The 18,064-nt window shown below is 35.9% G+C and overlaps 2 protein-coding genes across 4 annotated transcripts in view; both read left to right on the top strand.

Annotated features, from left to right (window-relative positions):
* LOC127840048 (low-density lipoprotein receptor-related protein 4-like) overlaps positions 1–18,064 on the top strand; it is a 212,388-nt gene that overhangs the window by 102,093 nt on the left and 92,231 nt on the right. The window lies entirely within an intron of this gene.
* Positions 1–18,064, top strand: part of LOC127840054 (14 kDa phosphohistidine phosphatase-like) — a 52,495-nt gene that overhangs the window by 20,912 nt on the left and 13,519 nt on the right. For all 3 annotated transcript variants that reach the window (XM_052368444.1, XM_052368446.1, XM_052368445.1), the window contains exon 3: positions 6,437–6,561. In XM_052368444.1, the coding sequence (XP_052224404.1) occupies positions 6,437–6,561 (125 nt within the window). The remainder of the gene's footprint in view (positions 1–6,436; positions 6,562–18,064) is intronic.

The raw sequence follows: 18,064 nt of genomic DNA, 5'->3' as shown, positions 1-18,064 counted from the left end.
TTTAGGAACTTTTGGTATAGGACAAGTTTCATTGCACAGTATTCTCTAAAAAAACTCAGAGGGCATTGAATAGAGGCTTCAGATAGACAGATCAAACAATGTTTACTCTTAGTGTAAGCATTTTCTGTTCATTTTTTTACCTGGCCATTGCCCCCTTGAGGGCATGAACATTTGTATGGTTATTGGGTTGTGATAATGGTTTGAACATACTGTGGGGTATTGAGATACATATGATATGGCTAATTATCCCTGGCCATCAGCGGAGAGATATTGTTTTGGCGTTGTCCGTCTTTCCGTCCGTCTGGAGCCATATCTTGGAAGTGCTTTGGCGGATTCATTGAAACTTGGTATGAGTATATAATTATATGGATAAGAGGATGATGCACGCCAAATGGCATTGTACACCATCAGTTAATAACGGAGTTATGGCCCTTTGTATCTTGAAAAAAAAGCTTTTTTGAGTGTCAAATATAACACTTTTGTGTCCAGAAGCATATTGACGGGGGATATCAATTCAACAAATTTGCTTGTTTGAAATGAATTGCAGAGCACAGTGCTTTCATGTCTGGGATGTTTGAAGTGTTTAGTTGCATGTACAGCTCCAGTTTGGTTACAAAACACTTATTCATTGTTGATGGATGAGTGATTTGTAAGGTTGAGAAGGTGTGTCACAGTATTTCAAGGTCAAGGCCATGCTTCAAGGTCAAAAGTTTGAGCCTGTTTTTTGAGTTGACTTCTTTAAGGAAGGAAAGATTTTCATCAAACTTGGCCATAGTGGGGAGGTCACTGAGTCCCGATTGGCAGAAGCACAGGTGTTGGGCACGTGACCAATTCATTGAAACACTATCAATATGTCATAGAACAACCTTTTTAACAAACAGGTTGACAAAAACAAAATATTCATATATATTCATATATTATATATCAGGATTTTGTTTTTGAAAAAGTGATGAAAAATGTTGTTTTATGTCATATTGAGAGTGTTTCAGTGAATTGGCCATGCGCCCAACAACTGTGGGCAGAAGGCATGAGTGAGTCTCTTTTGCTCCAAATCATCGTCATCATTTGAAGGTTAACAAATCTCTGCAGGGGTAAAAAATGGTCTCTTGAACTGCCTTGTTTGTATAAGTTACTTTCAGGGGATATTACTCAAAAGCAGATAGACATAGACAATTATGGAAATAATTTGTGGTACACATGTGTAATTATCATAAAATACATGTAAAATTTGAGTTTGGTTACAAAACACCAATTAATTGTTGATCAATGGCTTTGTGATGTAAAATCATATGCAGTCCTGTGGTATAAATTGTAGGTTCCTTTAATGTCATCTCAAAAGTCAGGTGGGTGCCAAGGGTTAACGGCCGTTATTCTGCATCTTCTAGCAAATATCTACCGTAACAGTCATAAACATAAACCCTTCATTAAACTATAATCACCTGTTTTCCCTTTGCATGAAATTTGCACAAAAAGCAATTTTAAAACCTGAAAACAATCTAATGAATATTCCCCCACCCACACAGCAAACATATGGCAGTCTTCAATAAAATGCAGAATTTCTGCCAAGGAAATTGATTAAGATTGGGAAAATCGGTATCAAGAAATGTGTTATACTAATTTATTGTCAAGAGCAAGTGCCTATTATAATTTCTGGTATATCTCAGCTTTATAAACAAGCAACAGGTAACCGTTTACAATTTCCTGATCCCTGAGATTCCACTGCCATTATAGTCAAAACAATGGCTGCTACTCAAAGCATGGATATATCAGCAACATTGTTCCCTTTTACCCCTCAATTCGATGTACATGAACACATTTTTTACACATATGTGTGCAATTTCCCCAGTTTATTAAGAAAGAAAAGTGAACAATTTCAACACCATTTCGTCCAAAAGTAAACTTACACATTCTAAGCTAAAACACACTGCCTAATATAATAATAGGTCAATCATCATTGACCTTTACCTTCAATATCCTGGGACCTGATAGGTTTGCACAATAATTACCAAACACAATGTGAAATATTTATGAAATATTTGAAATTCCTTCCATGCTAGACAAGGTAATACGGTAGTGCCTCATACATCTCTTTTGCATAAAGTTTTCTATTTAAAATTCCTTTCATGCTAGACAAAGCAGTGCCCCTAACTTCTCCTTGGCATTAATTCTTCTATTTGAAATTCAACCCACAACAGTGACCTTGACCTTTCACCAGGAATCAGTAAGACTACTACAAAATATTTAAATGCCAAGACCTTGGGTAAAATAACTGATTATTTTGGCGACAGTTTCACCCTGTGGCCCAGTAAATGAACGTTAAGGTGGGGACTCTAATTGGCTTTTACGTTCAAGATTTGTTCTAGCAGGAAGGCCATACTTTTCTGCGTAATTGCAATCCTGTTTTCATTTTTGCTGCCTATTACTACCAGGAAAGAAATCTTCACTGACAGCCACGGGTAAGGCAGCAAAATTAGATGCCTGGAAGGCCCAGACTTTCCAGTTTTGTGACTCTTTCACTGTTTCTCTTGACATTTCGACAAAGACCACAACAAAGGCTATGGACGTTTACCGTTTATTATAGTTGTTCCATTTGCCAGATTCCACACCTTAAGCTAAGGAATGTCTGAGATCTGAGAGGCATTTGCTTAACATTTTAGACACAATAGACTGCAACCATGGCTACATTATTAACCCTTTGCATGCTGGGAAATTTGTCGTCTGGTAAAATGTCGTCTACTGAATTTATAAAATTCGCATTTTCTTCGATTTTTTTCAAAGAATACTATCAGAATAGCAAACAGTTTGGATCCTGATGAGACGCCACGTTTTGTGGCGTCTCATCTGGATCCAAACTGTTTGCAAAGGCCTTAAAAATTCGGTTCCCGCATTGTAAGGGTTAAGGATAAACGTTGAAATATCCCTAATTTTGCTTGAACAGCTTGAAAGATGCTTTTGTACCTTATGTTTAGTTAATAACATTGATATAATTTCACCACATTAAAGGTCAATGGTTATTGACCTATTATTATATTAGGCACTGTGTTTTGGCTTTGAATTTGCAAGTTTAGTTTTGGACAAAATGGTGTTGAAATTGTTCACTTTTCTTTGTTAATAAACTGAAGAAATTGCACGCATATGAGTAACAAGAAATATCTTTTAAAAAGATATACGGCGTTGATTGTGGTTGGAGTTTATGAAAGGTAAAGAGTTCAATGAATGAGATCAAGGATAGGGAATGTCTTTTTCTGTGCAGTTCTTAGCTGCATCACACGCAGTACGGGATGTAACGCGGAGTTTTCGCAGCTTATTTTACATTATTACATATTGCTGGTCATAAACCTATAGATACAAAACAGAAAACCAAAAGAAGAATGGAAGTGAAATTAAAACGTATGAGTCAACCAGCCACACGCGAAGTATTCGTACATATTTTAAATATTTATACGCGCATTCTTCGAACAAAACCTGTTTTAGTGGTTTGTCGGGCATTGCTATTTGATTTGATTATTAACAGTATTGAGAATCATTGCGCTCATGCTTAATACATTAGTCAATATGGTGGAATAATTCTTGTTAAATTAATTAAAAAAATTATTTATCATGGTATTGTTGAAAACACATTAAGAATCTATTATTGACATACCATAATTATATCCCTGGATATCTTCATTTAACATCTTTCTGGTCTAAAGAAAATTCCAGTTCATCTAGTTCACGCTATAGCGTCTTTATTATATAGCGATCATTTTACTGGCCGCGTACTCTGGTCAGCACGTAGTCGTGAAGACGCAGCGATGACCTGTATATAAACTCTGACATTCACACACACTAATCGCGAACTGACCCTGATACCTCGCGGGTTGAAATGCAATGCATTAAAGTGAGGCCTAGCTTCCACTGCTCTTTATACTTTTACATGTTAACATGTTGACCGGAATATCAAAGTTAGTACTAAATATGAGAACATAGCCTTTAAGTACAAACGTTCTAGGGCTGGCAATCCTCAGAAAATAAACGGTGCACGAACATACTGTATTGATGTCGAGATTGAGTGTAAAACTGTTCTATCTATTAAGCCTTTTCATTAGAGATTACATTATTTCATGCTGAACCCGCAGTAAAACAGTGTTACAAAGACGCGGACATGTTTCCAATGTTCTAGTCGTATGCTCAAATCAGCCTATGGGATAAATGAAGTGTATTCATTTTGACCTAGTCGCGGGAAATTTCATTGTCCCCTACCGGTTTCACCTGAGGAGACTTATGGTTTGCGCTCTGTCTGTCTGTCAGTCTGTCTGTCAGTCAGTCAGTCAGTCACACTTTTCTGGATCCTGCGATAACTTTAAATGTTCTTAATATTTTTTCATGAAACTTGAAACATGGATAGATGGCAATATGGACAATATGCACGTCATTTCATTTTGTTCCTACGTCAAAAATTCTGGTTGCTATTGCAACAAAAATTCTGACAATGGTGGAATTTCTGACAATGGTGGAGCCAGTAGAGGACTATATTGCTTGGCAATAATCTTGTTTGAATTTTATTGGACAGTTACAAAGGTCAGGTAAGGTGAAAAGCTGACGTATACATCTAGGCCGAAAAAAAATGTTCATACATGCAATTGAGGGGTAAAAGGGAACAATGTTGCTGATATAACCATGCTTTGAGTGGCAGCTATTGTTTTGACTAAATGGCAGTGGAATCTCAGGGATCAGGAAATAGTAAATGGTTACCTGTGGCTTGTTTATAAAGCTGAGATATGCAAGACATTATATAGGCACTTGCTCTTGACAATAAATTAGTATAACAGATTTCTTGATACCAATTTTCCCAATCTTAATCAATTTCCTTGGCAGAAATTCTGCATTTTATTGAAGACTGCCATATGTTTGCTGTGTGGGTGGGGGAATATTCATTAGATCCTTTTCAGATTTTAAAATTGCTTTTTGTGCAAATTTCATGCACAGGGTAAACAGGTGATTATAGTTTAATGAAGGGTTTATGTTTATGACTGTTGGATATTTGCTAGAAGGTGCATAATAAAGGCCGTTATTACCCTTGGCACCCATCTGGCTTTTGAGATGGCATTATTAGAAGATACCTCATACAACATAACTTCATTAACTCTGGCAAAATTATTGATTGATAGAAGATACATTACTTCACCCTTTTTCACTTAAGTTTATCCTTAATGATGTAGCCATGGTTGCAGTCTATCGTGTCTATCGTGGAGCAAATGCCTCTCAGATCTCAGACATTCCTTAGTGTAAGGTGTGGAATCTGGCAAATGGAACAACTATAATAATTAAATGATAAATGTCCATAGCTTTTGTTGTGGTCTTTGTCGAAATGTCAAGAGAAATAGTGTAATAGTCACAAAAATGGAAATCCAGGGCCAACTGGGCATTAAACTCTTTCAGTGCTGGAACCGAATTTTGAAGGCCTTTGCAAACAGTTTGGATCCAGATGAGACGCAACAGAACGTGGCATGGTGTCTCATCAAGATCCAAACTGTTTGCTATTCTGATAGTATTCTTTGAAAAAAACACGCAAAAAATGCTAATTTTAGAAATTCAGCACACGACATTTTAGCAGACGACAAATTTCCCAGCATGCAAAGGGTTTACCCTTGGCACCCACCTGCTTTTTGGGATGGTATTTATACAGGTTGCAGAATTTTCAGGGGTTAACACGGGCTGGACAAAATGTAATCACACAGTTAGCCCTTTGCATGCTTGGAAATTTGTTTCATATTTGACCATATCACAGCTCCTTAATGCTTTATATAAAAAATAAAATATTGTCATTGCCAAAATTTGTATTGTTGAAAAATAAACAGTGTTCCTGGGATGTTAAAATATATTTTTTAGACAATATTTAGGCCAAGTTTGAATCCTGGTTACTAGTATTACAAAAAATTAGGTCAAAGGACAAATCTTAGAAAAATCTTACTACCACTCTAGAAGCAACATTTATGACGAAAAGAGTGAGAATTTTTTTTGTTGACAACATATAGGCAAAGTTCAATTCGGGATCCCTAGGATTAAAAAAATGAGGTTCCTGGGTAAAGTCTCATAAAACTCATGTCACTTCTCTAGAAGCCACATGTATGACTCAGTTTTGTTTTGCGAACATTTCTGAAAAGGAAGTTCATTATCTGTTTAAAGCCATTTATGCCTAGGGTCTAGAAAAAAGGTCTTGGCAAACAGCGTAGACCCAGATGAGACGCCGCATGATGCGGTGTCTCATCAGGGTCTGCGCTGTTTGCTTAAAGGAATTTCTGTTAGAAATATTTTAAATATAGAAATAAATATACAAGACATCCTTAATTTTGGAAATAAATTGATTCAATTTACAAGGATGGGAGAGTCCACTAGGCATAAATTGGTTAATTGCAGACATTTTCGATAAGGTAGTTCTTGTTCTCTTTTCCAGCGGATATATTCGATGAAGTAGCTCCTGCGATAGAGGAATCAGGGCTGGACTGTGAAGTACTGGGAGGGGGTCGCATTAATCATGATTCTAGCAAGAAGAAAATAGAAATAAACGGATACTCGCAGGTGAGAAAAAACTCAATGGGCCTTTATTTATTGCCCTGAGAATAGAGAGTTAAATGAATGTGCGTAAAGTGTCTTCTCAGACTAGCCTGTGCAGACTGCACAGGCTAATAAGGGACAACACTTTTCCCTGTTATGGAATTGTTCATATAAATTAAATCTGTTAAGTTCAGTTTAAGCAGAAAATGTCATCCCTGAGTAGCCTGCGCGGGGGCACAGGCTTATTTGGGACAACACATAACGCACATTTGTTTTCCCAGAGCTGCATCTAATAAATCCTAAGTGTTGACTGGAAAATGTGCCTTCCTTGGGACCATGAGGTGCCTGGTTGGATACCAAGTTTGGGAGTGTTCTCAAAAACTTTCTGATTGACATTATATACTGGTTTTTCCCAGGAAATAGACTCAAGAGTTTTGAGCCACTGGTTTTGATAAAATGGGCCTATGAAAAGGTTTTTACTAAGAACAAAATCCAAAGAAAAACAGAGATGATATTGTGATAACGCAAATTATGCTTACACCGTTTATACAGTCCAAGCCCTACTTCCGGTCACCCCTCATCGCCGGTCACCCTGTGTAGGCGGCCGGTCTGTGCCGCGACCGTCGATAAACACTATATAATGCACCCCTCTTAAGCGGTAACCCTGTTTTCCGGCCAGCGGCCAGCAATTTTTCATCCCAAATGTTATATTCCCCCCATATGAGTGGTCACGCGCAAGTAAGTCAGTCATGTACATTGGCAAAATTACACCGACGCAACGGCGAAAAAATCGATACGTACTTCCAGTCTGCGGTTTAGGCCCTGTAGTACTGAAGCGTGATGTGTGATAAACAGTTTGACAGCCAGTTTGCAAATTGCAATTAATTAGCGTCGGATTATCGGGTTATCGGGTTAAAAGCAATATGCGACCGTTTGATTTTTTTATTTCCACACGTGCGAATATCACCTATTATTACTGGAAATGAGATTCTTAATTTATAATTTATTATTTGTAGCTCATACTATTTCAAGCACACATTTATGACAATTATCGGCTAATTAAAAGTTAAAAAGAACAACAAAACTTTTAACCGAAATCAACTGATCTACATGTTCTCTGTGCTACAAAGTTTTTATCCAAAAATCAATACACGCATGCTTTCGAACCATGGGTATGGCGTGACATTGTACATTGGTGCATCATTTTCGCGCGCTTTTGTCGGGACAAAGGAAATACACGATGCTAGAATTTGTCTCGTTAACATTAAACAATCGGGAGTGTGTTTCGGATTACAAATTATTATTCTCATTTGGGAATAAAACAAAACATTTATATTTGTTTTGTATTAACAATGATTTCAATATTAATTTTTATAAGACCCTTTACGCGGCGAAAAAACGTTTTTATAATATTATGCATGAAAAGCATGATTACCAGGAGGATTACACCCGGTTGCTATTATCAGTCTCTTAAGTAACTGGCCACGATTTTATCGTGAAGGAGATCACTGTCGGGACCAATTCTTGCGGTAGGTATTCAAAGCCATAAAACTGCAATAAACCGATTAAATTATCGATTTTATAGTGACACGGGAGTTATTCACGCATAACTGATTCACAACTGTTCCCATCTTAAGTGCATTGGGGCCATACAACGCGCATTGTGTAAACAATGAATCATGAGAATGATTCTTTTTCATTGAATTGATTTTGATGATGATGATATTGATGATGATTAGAAAGATGAATAAAATATTTTTTTGAATGAAAATGTTGTCTTATAGCTGATTTTAGAAAGGAAGAAATAAAATTATTTAAGTCTATACATTGTTAAGTACATGTACACATATTTACCATTTTGTTCATACAAAAATTGAACAGTTGGCCATGCACTCATCAACTCCAGACTCCCTATGACCCAACCATTTCTTAAGAGGCCACCCCGCTTAAGCAGCCAATTTGGCTGTTTCCCTTGACTGGCTGCTTAAGAGGGGTTAGACTGTATAGGCAAGTATTCATGAAATGGTTAGGAGTCTAATGTTTATCAAGTGATCCAGTCAGGTTTCTTATAAACAAAGGATATAAGTGTTCATGCTTACTATAACCCTTTCCCACTCAGAAGCAAAGTGAAAATGGCTATGTGCAAACAGCGTAAAACCAGAATAGCCTGCGAGTAACTCGCCTTCTGTTCAGGTTTTATGCTGTTTGCTGCTCATCAGTATCTTAGTTTTGGAGATGAAGCCTTAAAAACTTGAATCTTAAGTAAGAAAGGTATTCAATTAAATATAACCTTCTTACGGACTACAAATGCGTGACAATATATATCTAAGTGGTAAAGGGTTAAATTAATGTATAATAAACACCCACAAGTTCTGATATGAAAATCATGTAAACATTGTTGGGTGTATTATGTTTGTATTAAGATTACAGTTAATTTCTTTTGACTTGTGAACTACATATCACAGTAGTAGACAGTGATTTTTGCCCCATCCTGAAAAATTAGCCCCCAAAAATCTGAAATTGGAAAATTTGCGTCATGCTGTCTTCAGATTGGGATATAGGTGTATTTTATTTTTATTCCCCCTTTCGAAGAAAAGGGGGTGTATAGTTTTCGCACTGTCCGTCAGTCTGTCTGTCAGTCTGTCACACTTTTCTTGTCTGCTCTCTAATTCAAATAGTTTTCATCCGATCTTTACCATACTTGGTCAGAAGTTGTATCTAGACAACATCTAGGTCAAGTTCGAATATGGGTCATGCCGGGTCAAAAACTAGGTCACGGGGTCACTTAGTGCATTTCAAGGATTTTGCATAGTGTCTGCTCTCTAGTTTATGTGGCTTTCTGATTTATTTTGATATTCTAAGACATTTTTATGTTTCCGAAGGAGGGCATATAGTGATCGGACTGTCTGTCCGTGCATCCGTCTGTCCGTCACACATTGCGTTTAGATTTCGAAAAATGCTCATAACTTCTATGTCGCTTCAGATAGCAATTACATATTTGGCATGCATGTGTAAATAGACAAGGCCTTTCCATATGCACACAAATTTTGACCCCTGTGACCTTGACCTTGAACTTAGGGTCCAAGTTTAGGTTTCAAAATCTGCGTTTCGAAAAAAGCTCATGACTTCTACCAAACGTTTATAGGGGGCATAAGTCATCCTATGGTGACAGCTCTTGTTTGCTAACAAATACTTTAAAATTGATGACTAAGTTTTGTCATGTTGTCAATATGATATTTTTTTGCATACTGCCATAGGGAAATAAACTAAAAATGTTGCCTTTATTACAGAAATAATTTTTTTTTTAAAGAAATTGTGTATTTTTTATATTTTTTTTTCTCATTGGAAGAGTGCCCTTTTCCGCTACTTTATAAAGAAGGAAAAAATTAGTAGAATTAATACGTAAATTAAATTTGATGGAAATTGTCAGTGTATCAAGTAATTAATAAGGTCATGTGTATTATGTTGGCCATACGTGTTTATAAAAAAGGCAAAATAAATGTTTTGTTTTACCCTCAATTTATGAATAATAAATACCCCCTAAATCTGATAAAAAAAATAAGGTTAAAATATGTGTTTGTATTATATTTATTGTAATAGTATGGTAAACATCTATTTACTTCAAACTGCTAACACTTAGTTAGTGTAATCTTGTTTTAAGATCAATTTAAGACAGAAGCGAGAAATATTTATCGCAAAAGTTAATCAAGTGCAAGTTTGCTTATATTATAGTGTTTTCCAAATTATTTGCTTTGATTTGTTTTCTGAGGGCCACCTAGACATTTCATGTATTCATCAAATTATATTAATTATCATGAAAGACTGATAAGTGATTTGTACGCTTGTATCTTTGCAAAACTGAATTGCCCGGAAATTAATTTCAAAACTTTGCCAAACTCCAGCATAATGAGCTTGTAACTGTCGTGCATTATCTCAACATATAATTGAACCCAACAAACTTGTTACAGTACTGCTGTACTCTGTAAAACTGGGATGTCTCTGGGATGGTGCATGGCTTAGGGCCCATATTTTATCAGACGTTAAGATAAAGAATAAACTTATATCCAAGAAAAATATGTTCATCCTTTAAATGAATTATTGGTTATGACTTAAATTGACACGACGCCTTATCAGTGATCGCTCCTCCCACTTAATCACGTGGCTCAGCAGGAAGAAAACCTAGACAAGCTAACACCAAAATGGCTTCTTTGCCTATAGACTGCATATAGATTTACGCGATATTCCGGATGATTTTATGGACTTGTTTAACACCATATTACACTTGTAAAGGGGTTGATGCCATTTAGTTATTCTGCAAATGCAAAAAATATACGATTAAATAGAACATCAGCTATTTATAACGAGTAAATCGGTACATTAAACACGCTTTCAAACGCTTGCGCGCTTACCGAAATTGAACCCGTTATTACGTGTAATGGTGGTATTTGCAATAAATTAACACTTCACCGGTATTTACCCGTATTATTAACAAAATTATTACCGAAACATCCTCCTACCCGTGTATTTGACACGAAATAGCGCTTAATAACTGGGAATTCGGTGAAGTTTTACGCGCTTTCTTACGCCGGGTGGGTACCTCAATCCCACATGTTATTGCGTATAAAAGTGATATTAATCATATTAAACATTGCTTATGGGACATTTATCAATCACTATAATTTAAAGCGCAAAAACAACACAGTAAGTTTGGACATTGTCTGATATAAAATTAGCGTTGTACGAAATGGAATACGGTCAGGCTATTATAAATTAATAAGGCTACCAATATCAGACGCTCGCGCAGGTACCGACTTCCCCGAAGTTACCGCATTTATTGGTTAACTAATATAAGTAATAATAACTCTTTTACAAAAGCATTTATCGATACGTCTTTATTAAAATAATAACAAAATGGTTTTCACTTGTTTCTGACACACACAGAAACGCGATTTTTAACGGGAATTCGTAAAGTTACACGAATTGGGTACCAAAATTCTCAATTATTTTACATGCGTGACATAATATACATACTTAATAATGCTTACTTATTGCTTATATGACATTTCAAGTCTGTGAAATAAATTATTGTTCTATAAAGAGGGATCTCGGTAATTCTTGAAGCTTCCACTCGCTCTTGTCAAGACCGCATTGCTGCGTTGGAAATGGTATAAATTTAATTCATCTAACTTATCTACTTGGTTACCAAATGTCAGAGTTGCATTAACCCTTTTTACACCGTTTTTGCCATATTTCATTTCCGTTTTTTAATCCGAACAAATAAACGAAACTCGTTTAAAAAATGAGATCTAGGCATTCGAGCACCTAGTGTGGATTAAAAGCGTTTATTGGTGACACCACATGAGTGCAAATGTGTAGATACCGTTAATAAGATAATATATCACATGTCACCTTCAAATAACATGTATGGTGTCAATTAAGTGCATTACTATCAGAGTAATAAAACACAGCATGAATTAGGCTTCATGCTGGGTTTTATTTCTCTCTAAGTAATGCAGATGAACCTCGCTTCTGACCTAGTAACTGATAAAACTATTTTAAAAAAGTGAAATATTATGTGATAATCAGATCGATAACACAAACTATTTAAATCTGCTAGTATATCAGATAAAAATATATTATAATTGTCTTTGACAGTGTTGACGTTCAGTTGTTCGTGGTGACGACCGCATGTATTTTTACATCTCTTACACTTCTCAAGATCTCTTTTCGGCTTTGGAAACGATATGAATTAAATGTCACCAACTAATCTTTCAGGATATTGAATGTCCGAGTTACATAATCCCCATTGACACCGTTAAACCATTTTTAATCGTTTTTTTAAAGAGGAAAACAAAAGAAACTCGTTGGAATAAAAGTGAACCTAAACATGTAGCTTGTCTAGAAAATGGCGGACAGGTCGTTGCTAACGAGTGCGCCCGATTAATCGATCGCTGATTGGTGGATCAATTCTAGTGGGCAGAGCGATCATAGATAAGGCGTCATGACAATTAATATTTATAAATGAAGATTGTGTAGTAAGAGGTGTTCAATTTATATTCTTTTTTTAACTTTCTTGTACCAGTAGAACAATCACAGTTGAACTACTTGTACCGTATTTTACCATGCATAGCGCGCGGTTTTTTACCTTCAAATTTCAAAATAAAAATTCAGTGCGCGTAATACATTGACACAACGCTTTCCTGGTTGCTAAATTGCAAAAAATCCATTTCGTATTCGTAAATCTTCACAATTGCCGCCATTTTTGTTATTGCAGAAAACTACACCCTATAATGTTATAGACCGAAGGGGCCGTTGTCGAAACAACATATAGCGGGAAAGGTTAGGAATGAACGGGGTAGTAACAGTTTTGACAAAAATTAAAAGATGAAAAAAATGTCTTTGTTGGTGTTTTCACACTTCTTCATTGATTGTTCATTAAAAAAAATCGAGCTATATCGATCCCCGTGCGTCGCGGTATTGTTTGTTAAAGTTTTTGTTGTCATGAAAACTCGTTGATTTACAACGCAAAACGTCTTATTTGAACTGAGGCTAATTATTTCAATCATATTTTTCAACTTCGCTTTTGCTTTATTTTGATAATTTAATCCAAAGTTTAATGTTAGCAATTCCGAAAATTTGCACTCTATGTGAATTGACAGTTTGACGTCATCAATGGAAAGCCGCTTCCTGTCTGAAGCAATAAAGTGATAAGTTTCTCGCCGACAAAATTGGCTTCCTTTGTCTAGCAATCAACATGCCGAACCAATTGTGTGTTTGTTCCTCAATGGCAATCGTCCAATTAAATAATAGCACGTGCAAAGCTCCGCCTTCGAACCTTTTGAAGAGAACGGAGGTGGAGTTCAACGGTTAATTGAGCAAGTGTATTACGTAGGTTGAGTTCCGATTTGCCGAAATTACTCGGCCCTAAGCATTGAAACGACGAATACGTTTATCAATCATTTTCCGATCTCTGCATAAATATGCTACTGTGCGAGTATACTACGTAGGTTACAAACCAACAATAGAGATATAGACTCGTTTTATTTTCTTTCAATAGAGACAAACAAATGATATTTGTCAAATGGCTTTACGCCAATAACGCCAACTGTATGGAATTGAGCGTTCGGGTGTATTGTTTGTCTCACTATAATATCAACTAGACGCAGTGAAGGCGCGAAATACCGGGTCAAACTGGATTTAATGGGGAGCATCTCTTAATGGGGAAATATTTAAGTCGATGAAAAATAAAATGGGATCCACGGACGATTTGCGTAAAATTGGACATTGCGATGTTGCGGGTCTGCAGAAGAAGATGTCATACGATGTTGTGAGCGGCAGGTAATGAAAATGTTACACTGTTCAAATGTGAGTAATAGGTAATGGTGGTTCGAATTTAACGCGCAGGGGTCTTGAAAAAACACGCGCAGTGCGCAGCAATAAGGACATATCGGTGTTCACGAGAGAATAATCTTAAAAATTATCAAAAAATATAGTGCTATGCAACCCATGCTCCTGATCGTAAAAACGCTCCCTACTTTAAAACAAAAAATTAAGCGCCCGAAAAACTCAGATTAAATGATTGCGCAATATAAAAATGGCGGCCATTTTCGGCCAAATTTTCGGGTTTTTGGTCTTGAATTCTTTTTTTTCTCCATTTTGGCTTTAAAAAATCGCATGCGCGTTATACATGGTAGCGCGTTATACATGGTAAAATACGGTAAATATATTTGGACTAAAGTATCTGATGAATTAATTTGCGAATAAAGTATCTGATGCATTGATAAATGAATAAAGTATCTGCTGAATTGATTGGCAAATAAAGTATCTGATGAATTGATTGGTGAATAAAGTATCTGCTGAATTGATTGGTGAATAAAGTATCTGCTGAATTGATTGGTGAATAAAGTATGTGCTGAATTGATTGGCGAATAAAGTATCTGCTGAATTGATTGATGAATAAAGTATCTGATAAATTGATTGGTGAATAAAGTATCTGCTGAATTGATTGGTGAATGAATTATCTGCTGAATTGATTGGTGAATAAAGTATCTGCTGTATTAATTGGTGAATAAAGTATCTGCTGAATTGATTGGTGAATTAAGTATCTGCTGAATTGTTTGGTGAATAAAGTATCTGATGAATTGATTGGTGAATTAAGTATCTGCTAAATAAATTGGAGAATAAAGTATCTGATTAATTAATTGGCGAATAAAGTACCTGCTGAATTGATAAATGAATAAAGTATCTAATTAATGGATAAATGAATAAAGTCACCGCTGAATTGATTGGTGAATTAAGTATCTGCTGAATTAATTGGTAAATAAAGTATCTGAATTGATTGGTGAACTTTCTTTTTTATTCTGACGTCTATGATCTTGCAACAAAAATCCAAGGGCAGCACAAACACAATACGTAGAGCCATAAGGGTATATTTATTCATTGAAAAGAAATATAAACTTGGCTTACCTGGTAAAAATACACGCAACTCCTTGGCGTAAATCATGAAAACAATGCCATTTTTTAAGTCATTTCCAACTTACCTCACTTAAACCTAGTCAGCTCCCGTTTAGGCATCCCCCCCCTATTTTATCTGCCACTGGCTTTCGGACCATAATTGGGTTGTAAACAAGTGCCAATGTGTCAACGGATCTTTTGAATGCAATAAAATGTCACAAACTAAAATAGAGGGTTCCACAAATTTTGTGTTAACAAATTTATCTTAATTAAAATTTACCAAATATTGATCTGTTATCAAATGTTAAAATTAAATCTATTTTCCAAAATTTGAAATGATAGCATTTTGAGTTTTTGTGTTTTACACCTTGTGGAAAAACGAGCATTGTATTATCAATACAAGCGTATTCAAAATGCAAACTGTTACAAATCTAGTGTTCTCGTGCATCATACATAATGGAAAAACCATACAGATTGTCATTCCAGCAAATCTAAACAGAATGGTTAAGAAAAGCACAAAAGAGGCATGTTTTAGCAGTTGTTTTTGCAAAGCTTAAGGCTAATACAGTATTTTTGTGTGTTTAGTAGTTGTCCCAGTGTGTCAGATGAGCGAAGGGCTTTTCTCACAATTTTGACATATATTAACCTAAAACTAGAAACTTTCTCAAAAATATACTGATCAAACCTAGGCATAAGTTCTCAAATTCATGAGGAAATAATTGTGCACACGATTTCAATAGATTTAAAATTGTTATATGACCCCATGCTTGAAATTTTAAGGGGTCAAGTTAAACTTTCTGGGGTGAAAATACTGAAATACAGATTTTATTTCTTCATATTTTTAAATGCTAATTATGCTCTGATGTACATGTGACGTTATGCATTAACTGGAGTGAAATACAATACAAATAAACACACTTTGTTCAAAATAAACTATGTTTTTGAGTAAGTGTCTTGAAAATGTTAACCCTTTGCATGCTGGGAAATTTGTCGTCTGCTAAAATGTCTTCTGCAGAATTTCTAAAATTAGCATTTTCTTCTATTTTTATGTCCCCCACTATAGTTGTGGGGGACATATTGTTTTTGCCCTGTCTGTCTGTTGGTCTGTCTGTTGGTCTGTTGGTCTGTTTGCGCCAACTTTAACATTTTGCAATAATTTTTGCAATATTGAAGGTAGCAACTTCATATTTGGCATGCATGTGTATCTTATGAAGCTGCACATTTTGAGTGGTGAAAGGTCAAGGTCAAGGTCGTCCTTCAAGGTCAGAGGTCAAATATATGTGGCCAAAATCGCTCATTTTATGAATACTTTTGCAATATTGAAGATAGCAACTTGATATTTGGCATGCATGTGTATCTTATGGAGCTGCACATTTTGAGTGTTGAAAGGTCAAGGTCAAGGTCATCCTTCAAGGTCAGAGGTCAAATATATGTGGCCCAAATCGCTTATTTTATGAATACTTTTGCAATATTGAAGAAAGCAACTTGATATTTGGCATGCATGTGTATCTTATGGAGCTGCACATTTTGAGTGTTGAAAGGTCAAGGTCATCCTTCAAGGTCAGAGGTCAAATATATGTGGCCAAAATCGCTTATTTTATGAATACTTTTGCAATATTGAAGATAGCAACTTGATATTTGGCATGCATGTGTATCATATTGAGCTGCACATTTTGAGTGGTGAAAGGTCAAGGTCATCCTTCAAGGTCAGAGGTCAAATATATGTGGCCCAAATTGCTTATTTTATGAATACTTTTGCAATATTGAAGATAGCAACTTGATATTTGGCATGCATGTGTATCTCATGGAGCTTCACATTTTGAGTGGTGAAAGGTCAAGGTCATCCTTCACAAGGTCAAGGTCATCCTTCACAAGGTCAAGGTCATATATAGGGGGACATTGTGTTTCACAAACACATCTTGTTTTCAAAGAATACTATCAGAATAGCAAACAGTTTGGATCCTGATGAGACGCCACGTTTTGTGGCGTCTCATCTGGATCCAAACTGTTTGCAAAGGCCTTCAAAATTCGGTTCCAGCACTGAAAGGGTTAATGTATCAAAATGATGCAATGCAGATAACTTGCATGAGTCAAAAGTGAGAAAATATCGTAATGCTTGCACCATTAAGCAGAATTCTTCTTCAATAATGAAATCCCAAGATTGGCTGTATGGGAAAACCAAGCATTTTTGTTTGTTCACCAAAGCAGTCAGACATTAATCATTTCATGAGAACATGGGACCCTGCAGTTCCTAGAAACCATTCGGGCCGTGCTCTGTGAAAAAGGGGTTTAATGCATGTGAATAAAGTGTTTTCTCAGATAATCCTATGCAGTCCGCACAGGCTAATCAGGGGTGACGCTTTCTGCTTTTATGATATTTTCTGTTTAAAGAAAGTATTTTCTTGGCAAAAATCCAGTTAAGGTGAAAAGTGTCCTCCCTGAGTAGCCTGTGCGGAATGCACAGGCTACCCTTGTCAAATAAAAACGCACTTGTTACCAAAACACACATTTAGCGCACTTAAAAGTGCGTTAATTGTGTGTTTTTTGTTAATATGTGCGTTTTCGGTGTTCAAAAGTGCATTTAAGTGCGCTTTTTGTGCGTTTTTTCTTTTCAAATGCGTTATTTTAGTGAAAAAGTGCGTTTTTTGTGTGTTTTCTTCATCTGTAAGTGCGCTTTTGAGTGTAGATGTGAGCAAAATGTGTGTTTTTTTATCTAAAAAGTGCGTCTTTTATTTAGGAAGTGCGTTTTTTGTGTGTTTTCTTCATCTGTAAGTGCGCTTTTGAGTGTAGATGTGAGCAAAATGTGTGTTTTTTATCTAAGAAGTGTGTCTTTTATTTAGGAAGTGCGTCTTTTATCTAAGAAGTGTGTTTTAAGGTTTACAGATGTGGGTTTTTTCTCACAAAAGTGCGTTTTTCTATTTTGATGTGCGTCTTTTTTTAGCATAAGTTAGTTTTATTTCATAAGTGCGTTTTTATCATATGATCTGTTTTAAACGGATGTATCTAAATAGACACATGTTTAACACACTTCTTAAAAAGTGCGTCTTTAACAACCGTTTAGCAAATGTTGTAC

Source organism: Dreissena polymorpha, chromosome 7 (genome assembly GCF_020536995.1).
Source record: "Dreissena polymorpha isolate Duluth1 chromosome 7, UMN_Dpol_1.0, whole genome shotgun sequence".
Taxonomy (NCBI): Eukaryota; Metazoa; Mollusca; class Bivalvia; order Myida; family Dreissenidae; genus Dreissena; species Dreissena polymorpha.
The sequence above is the reverse complement of the archived record's forward strand: the minus strand, read 5'-3'. Positions and strand labels throughout refer to the sequence as shown.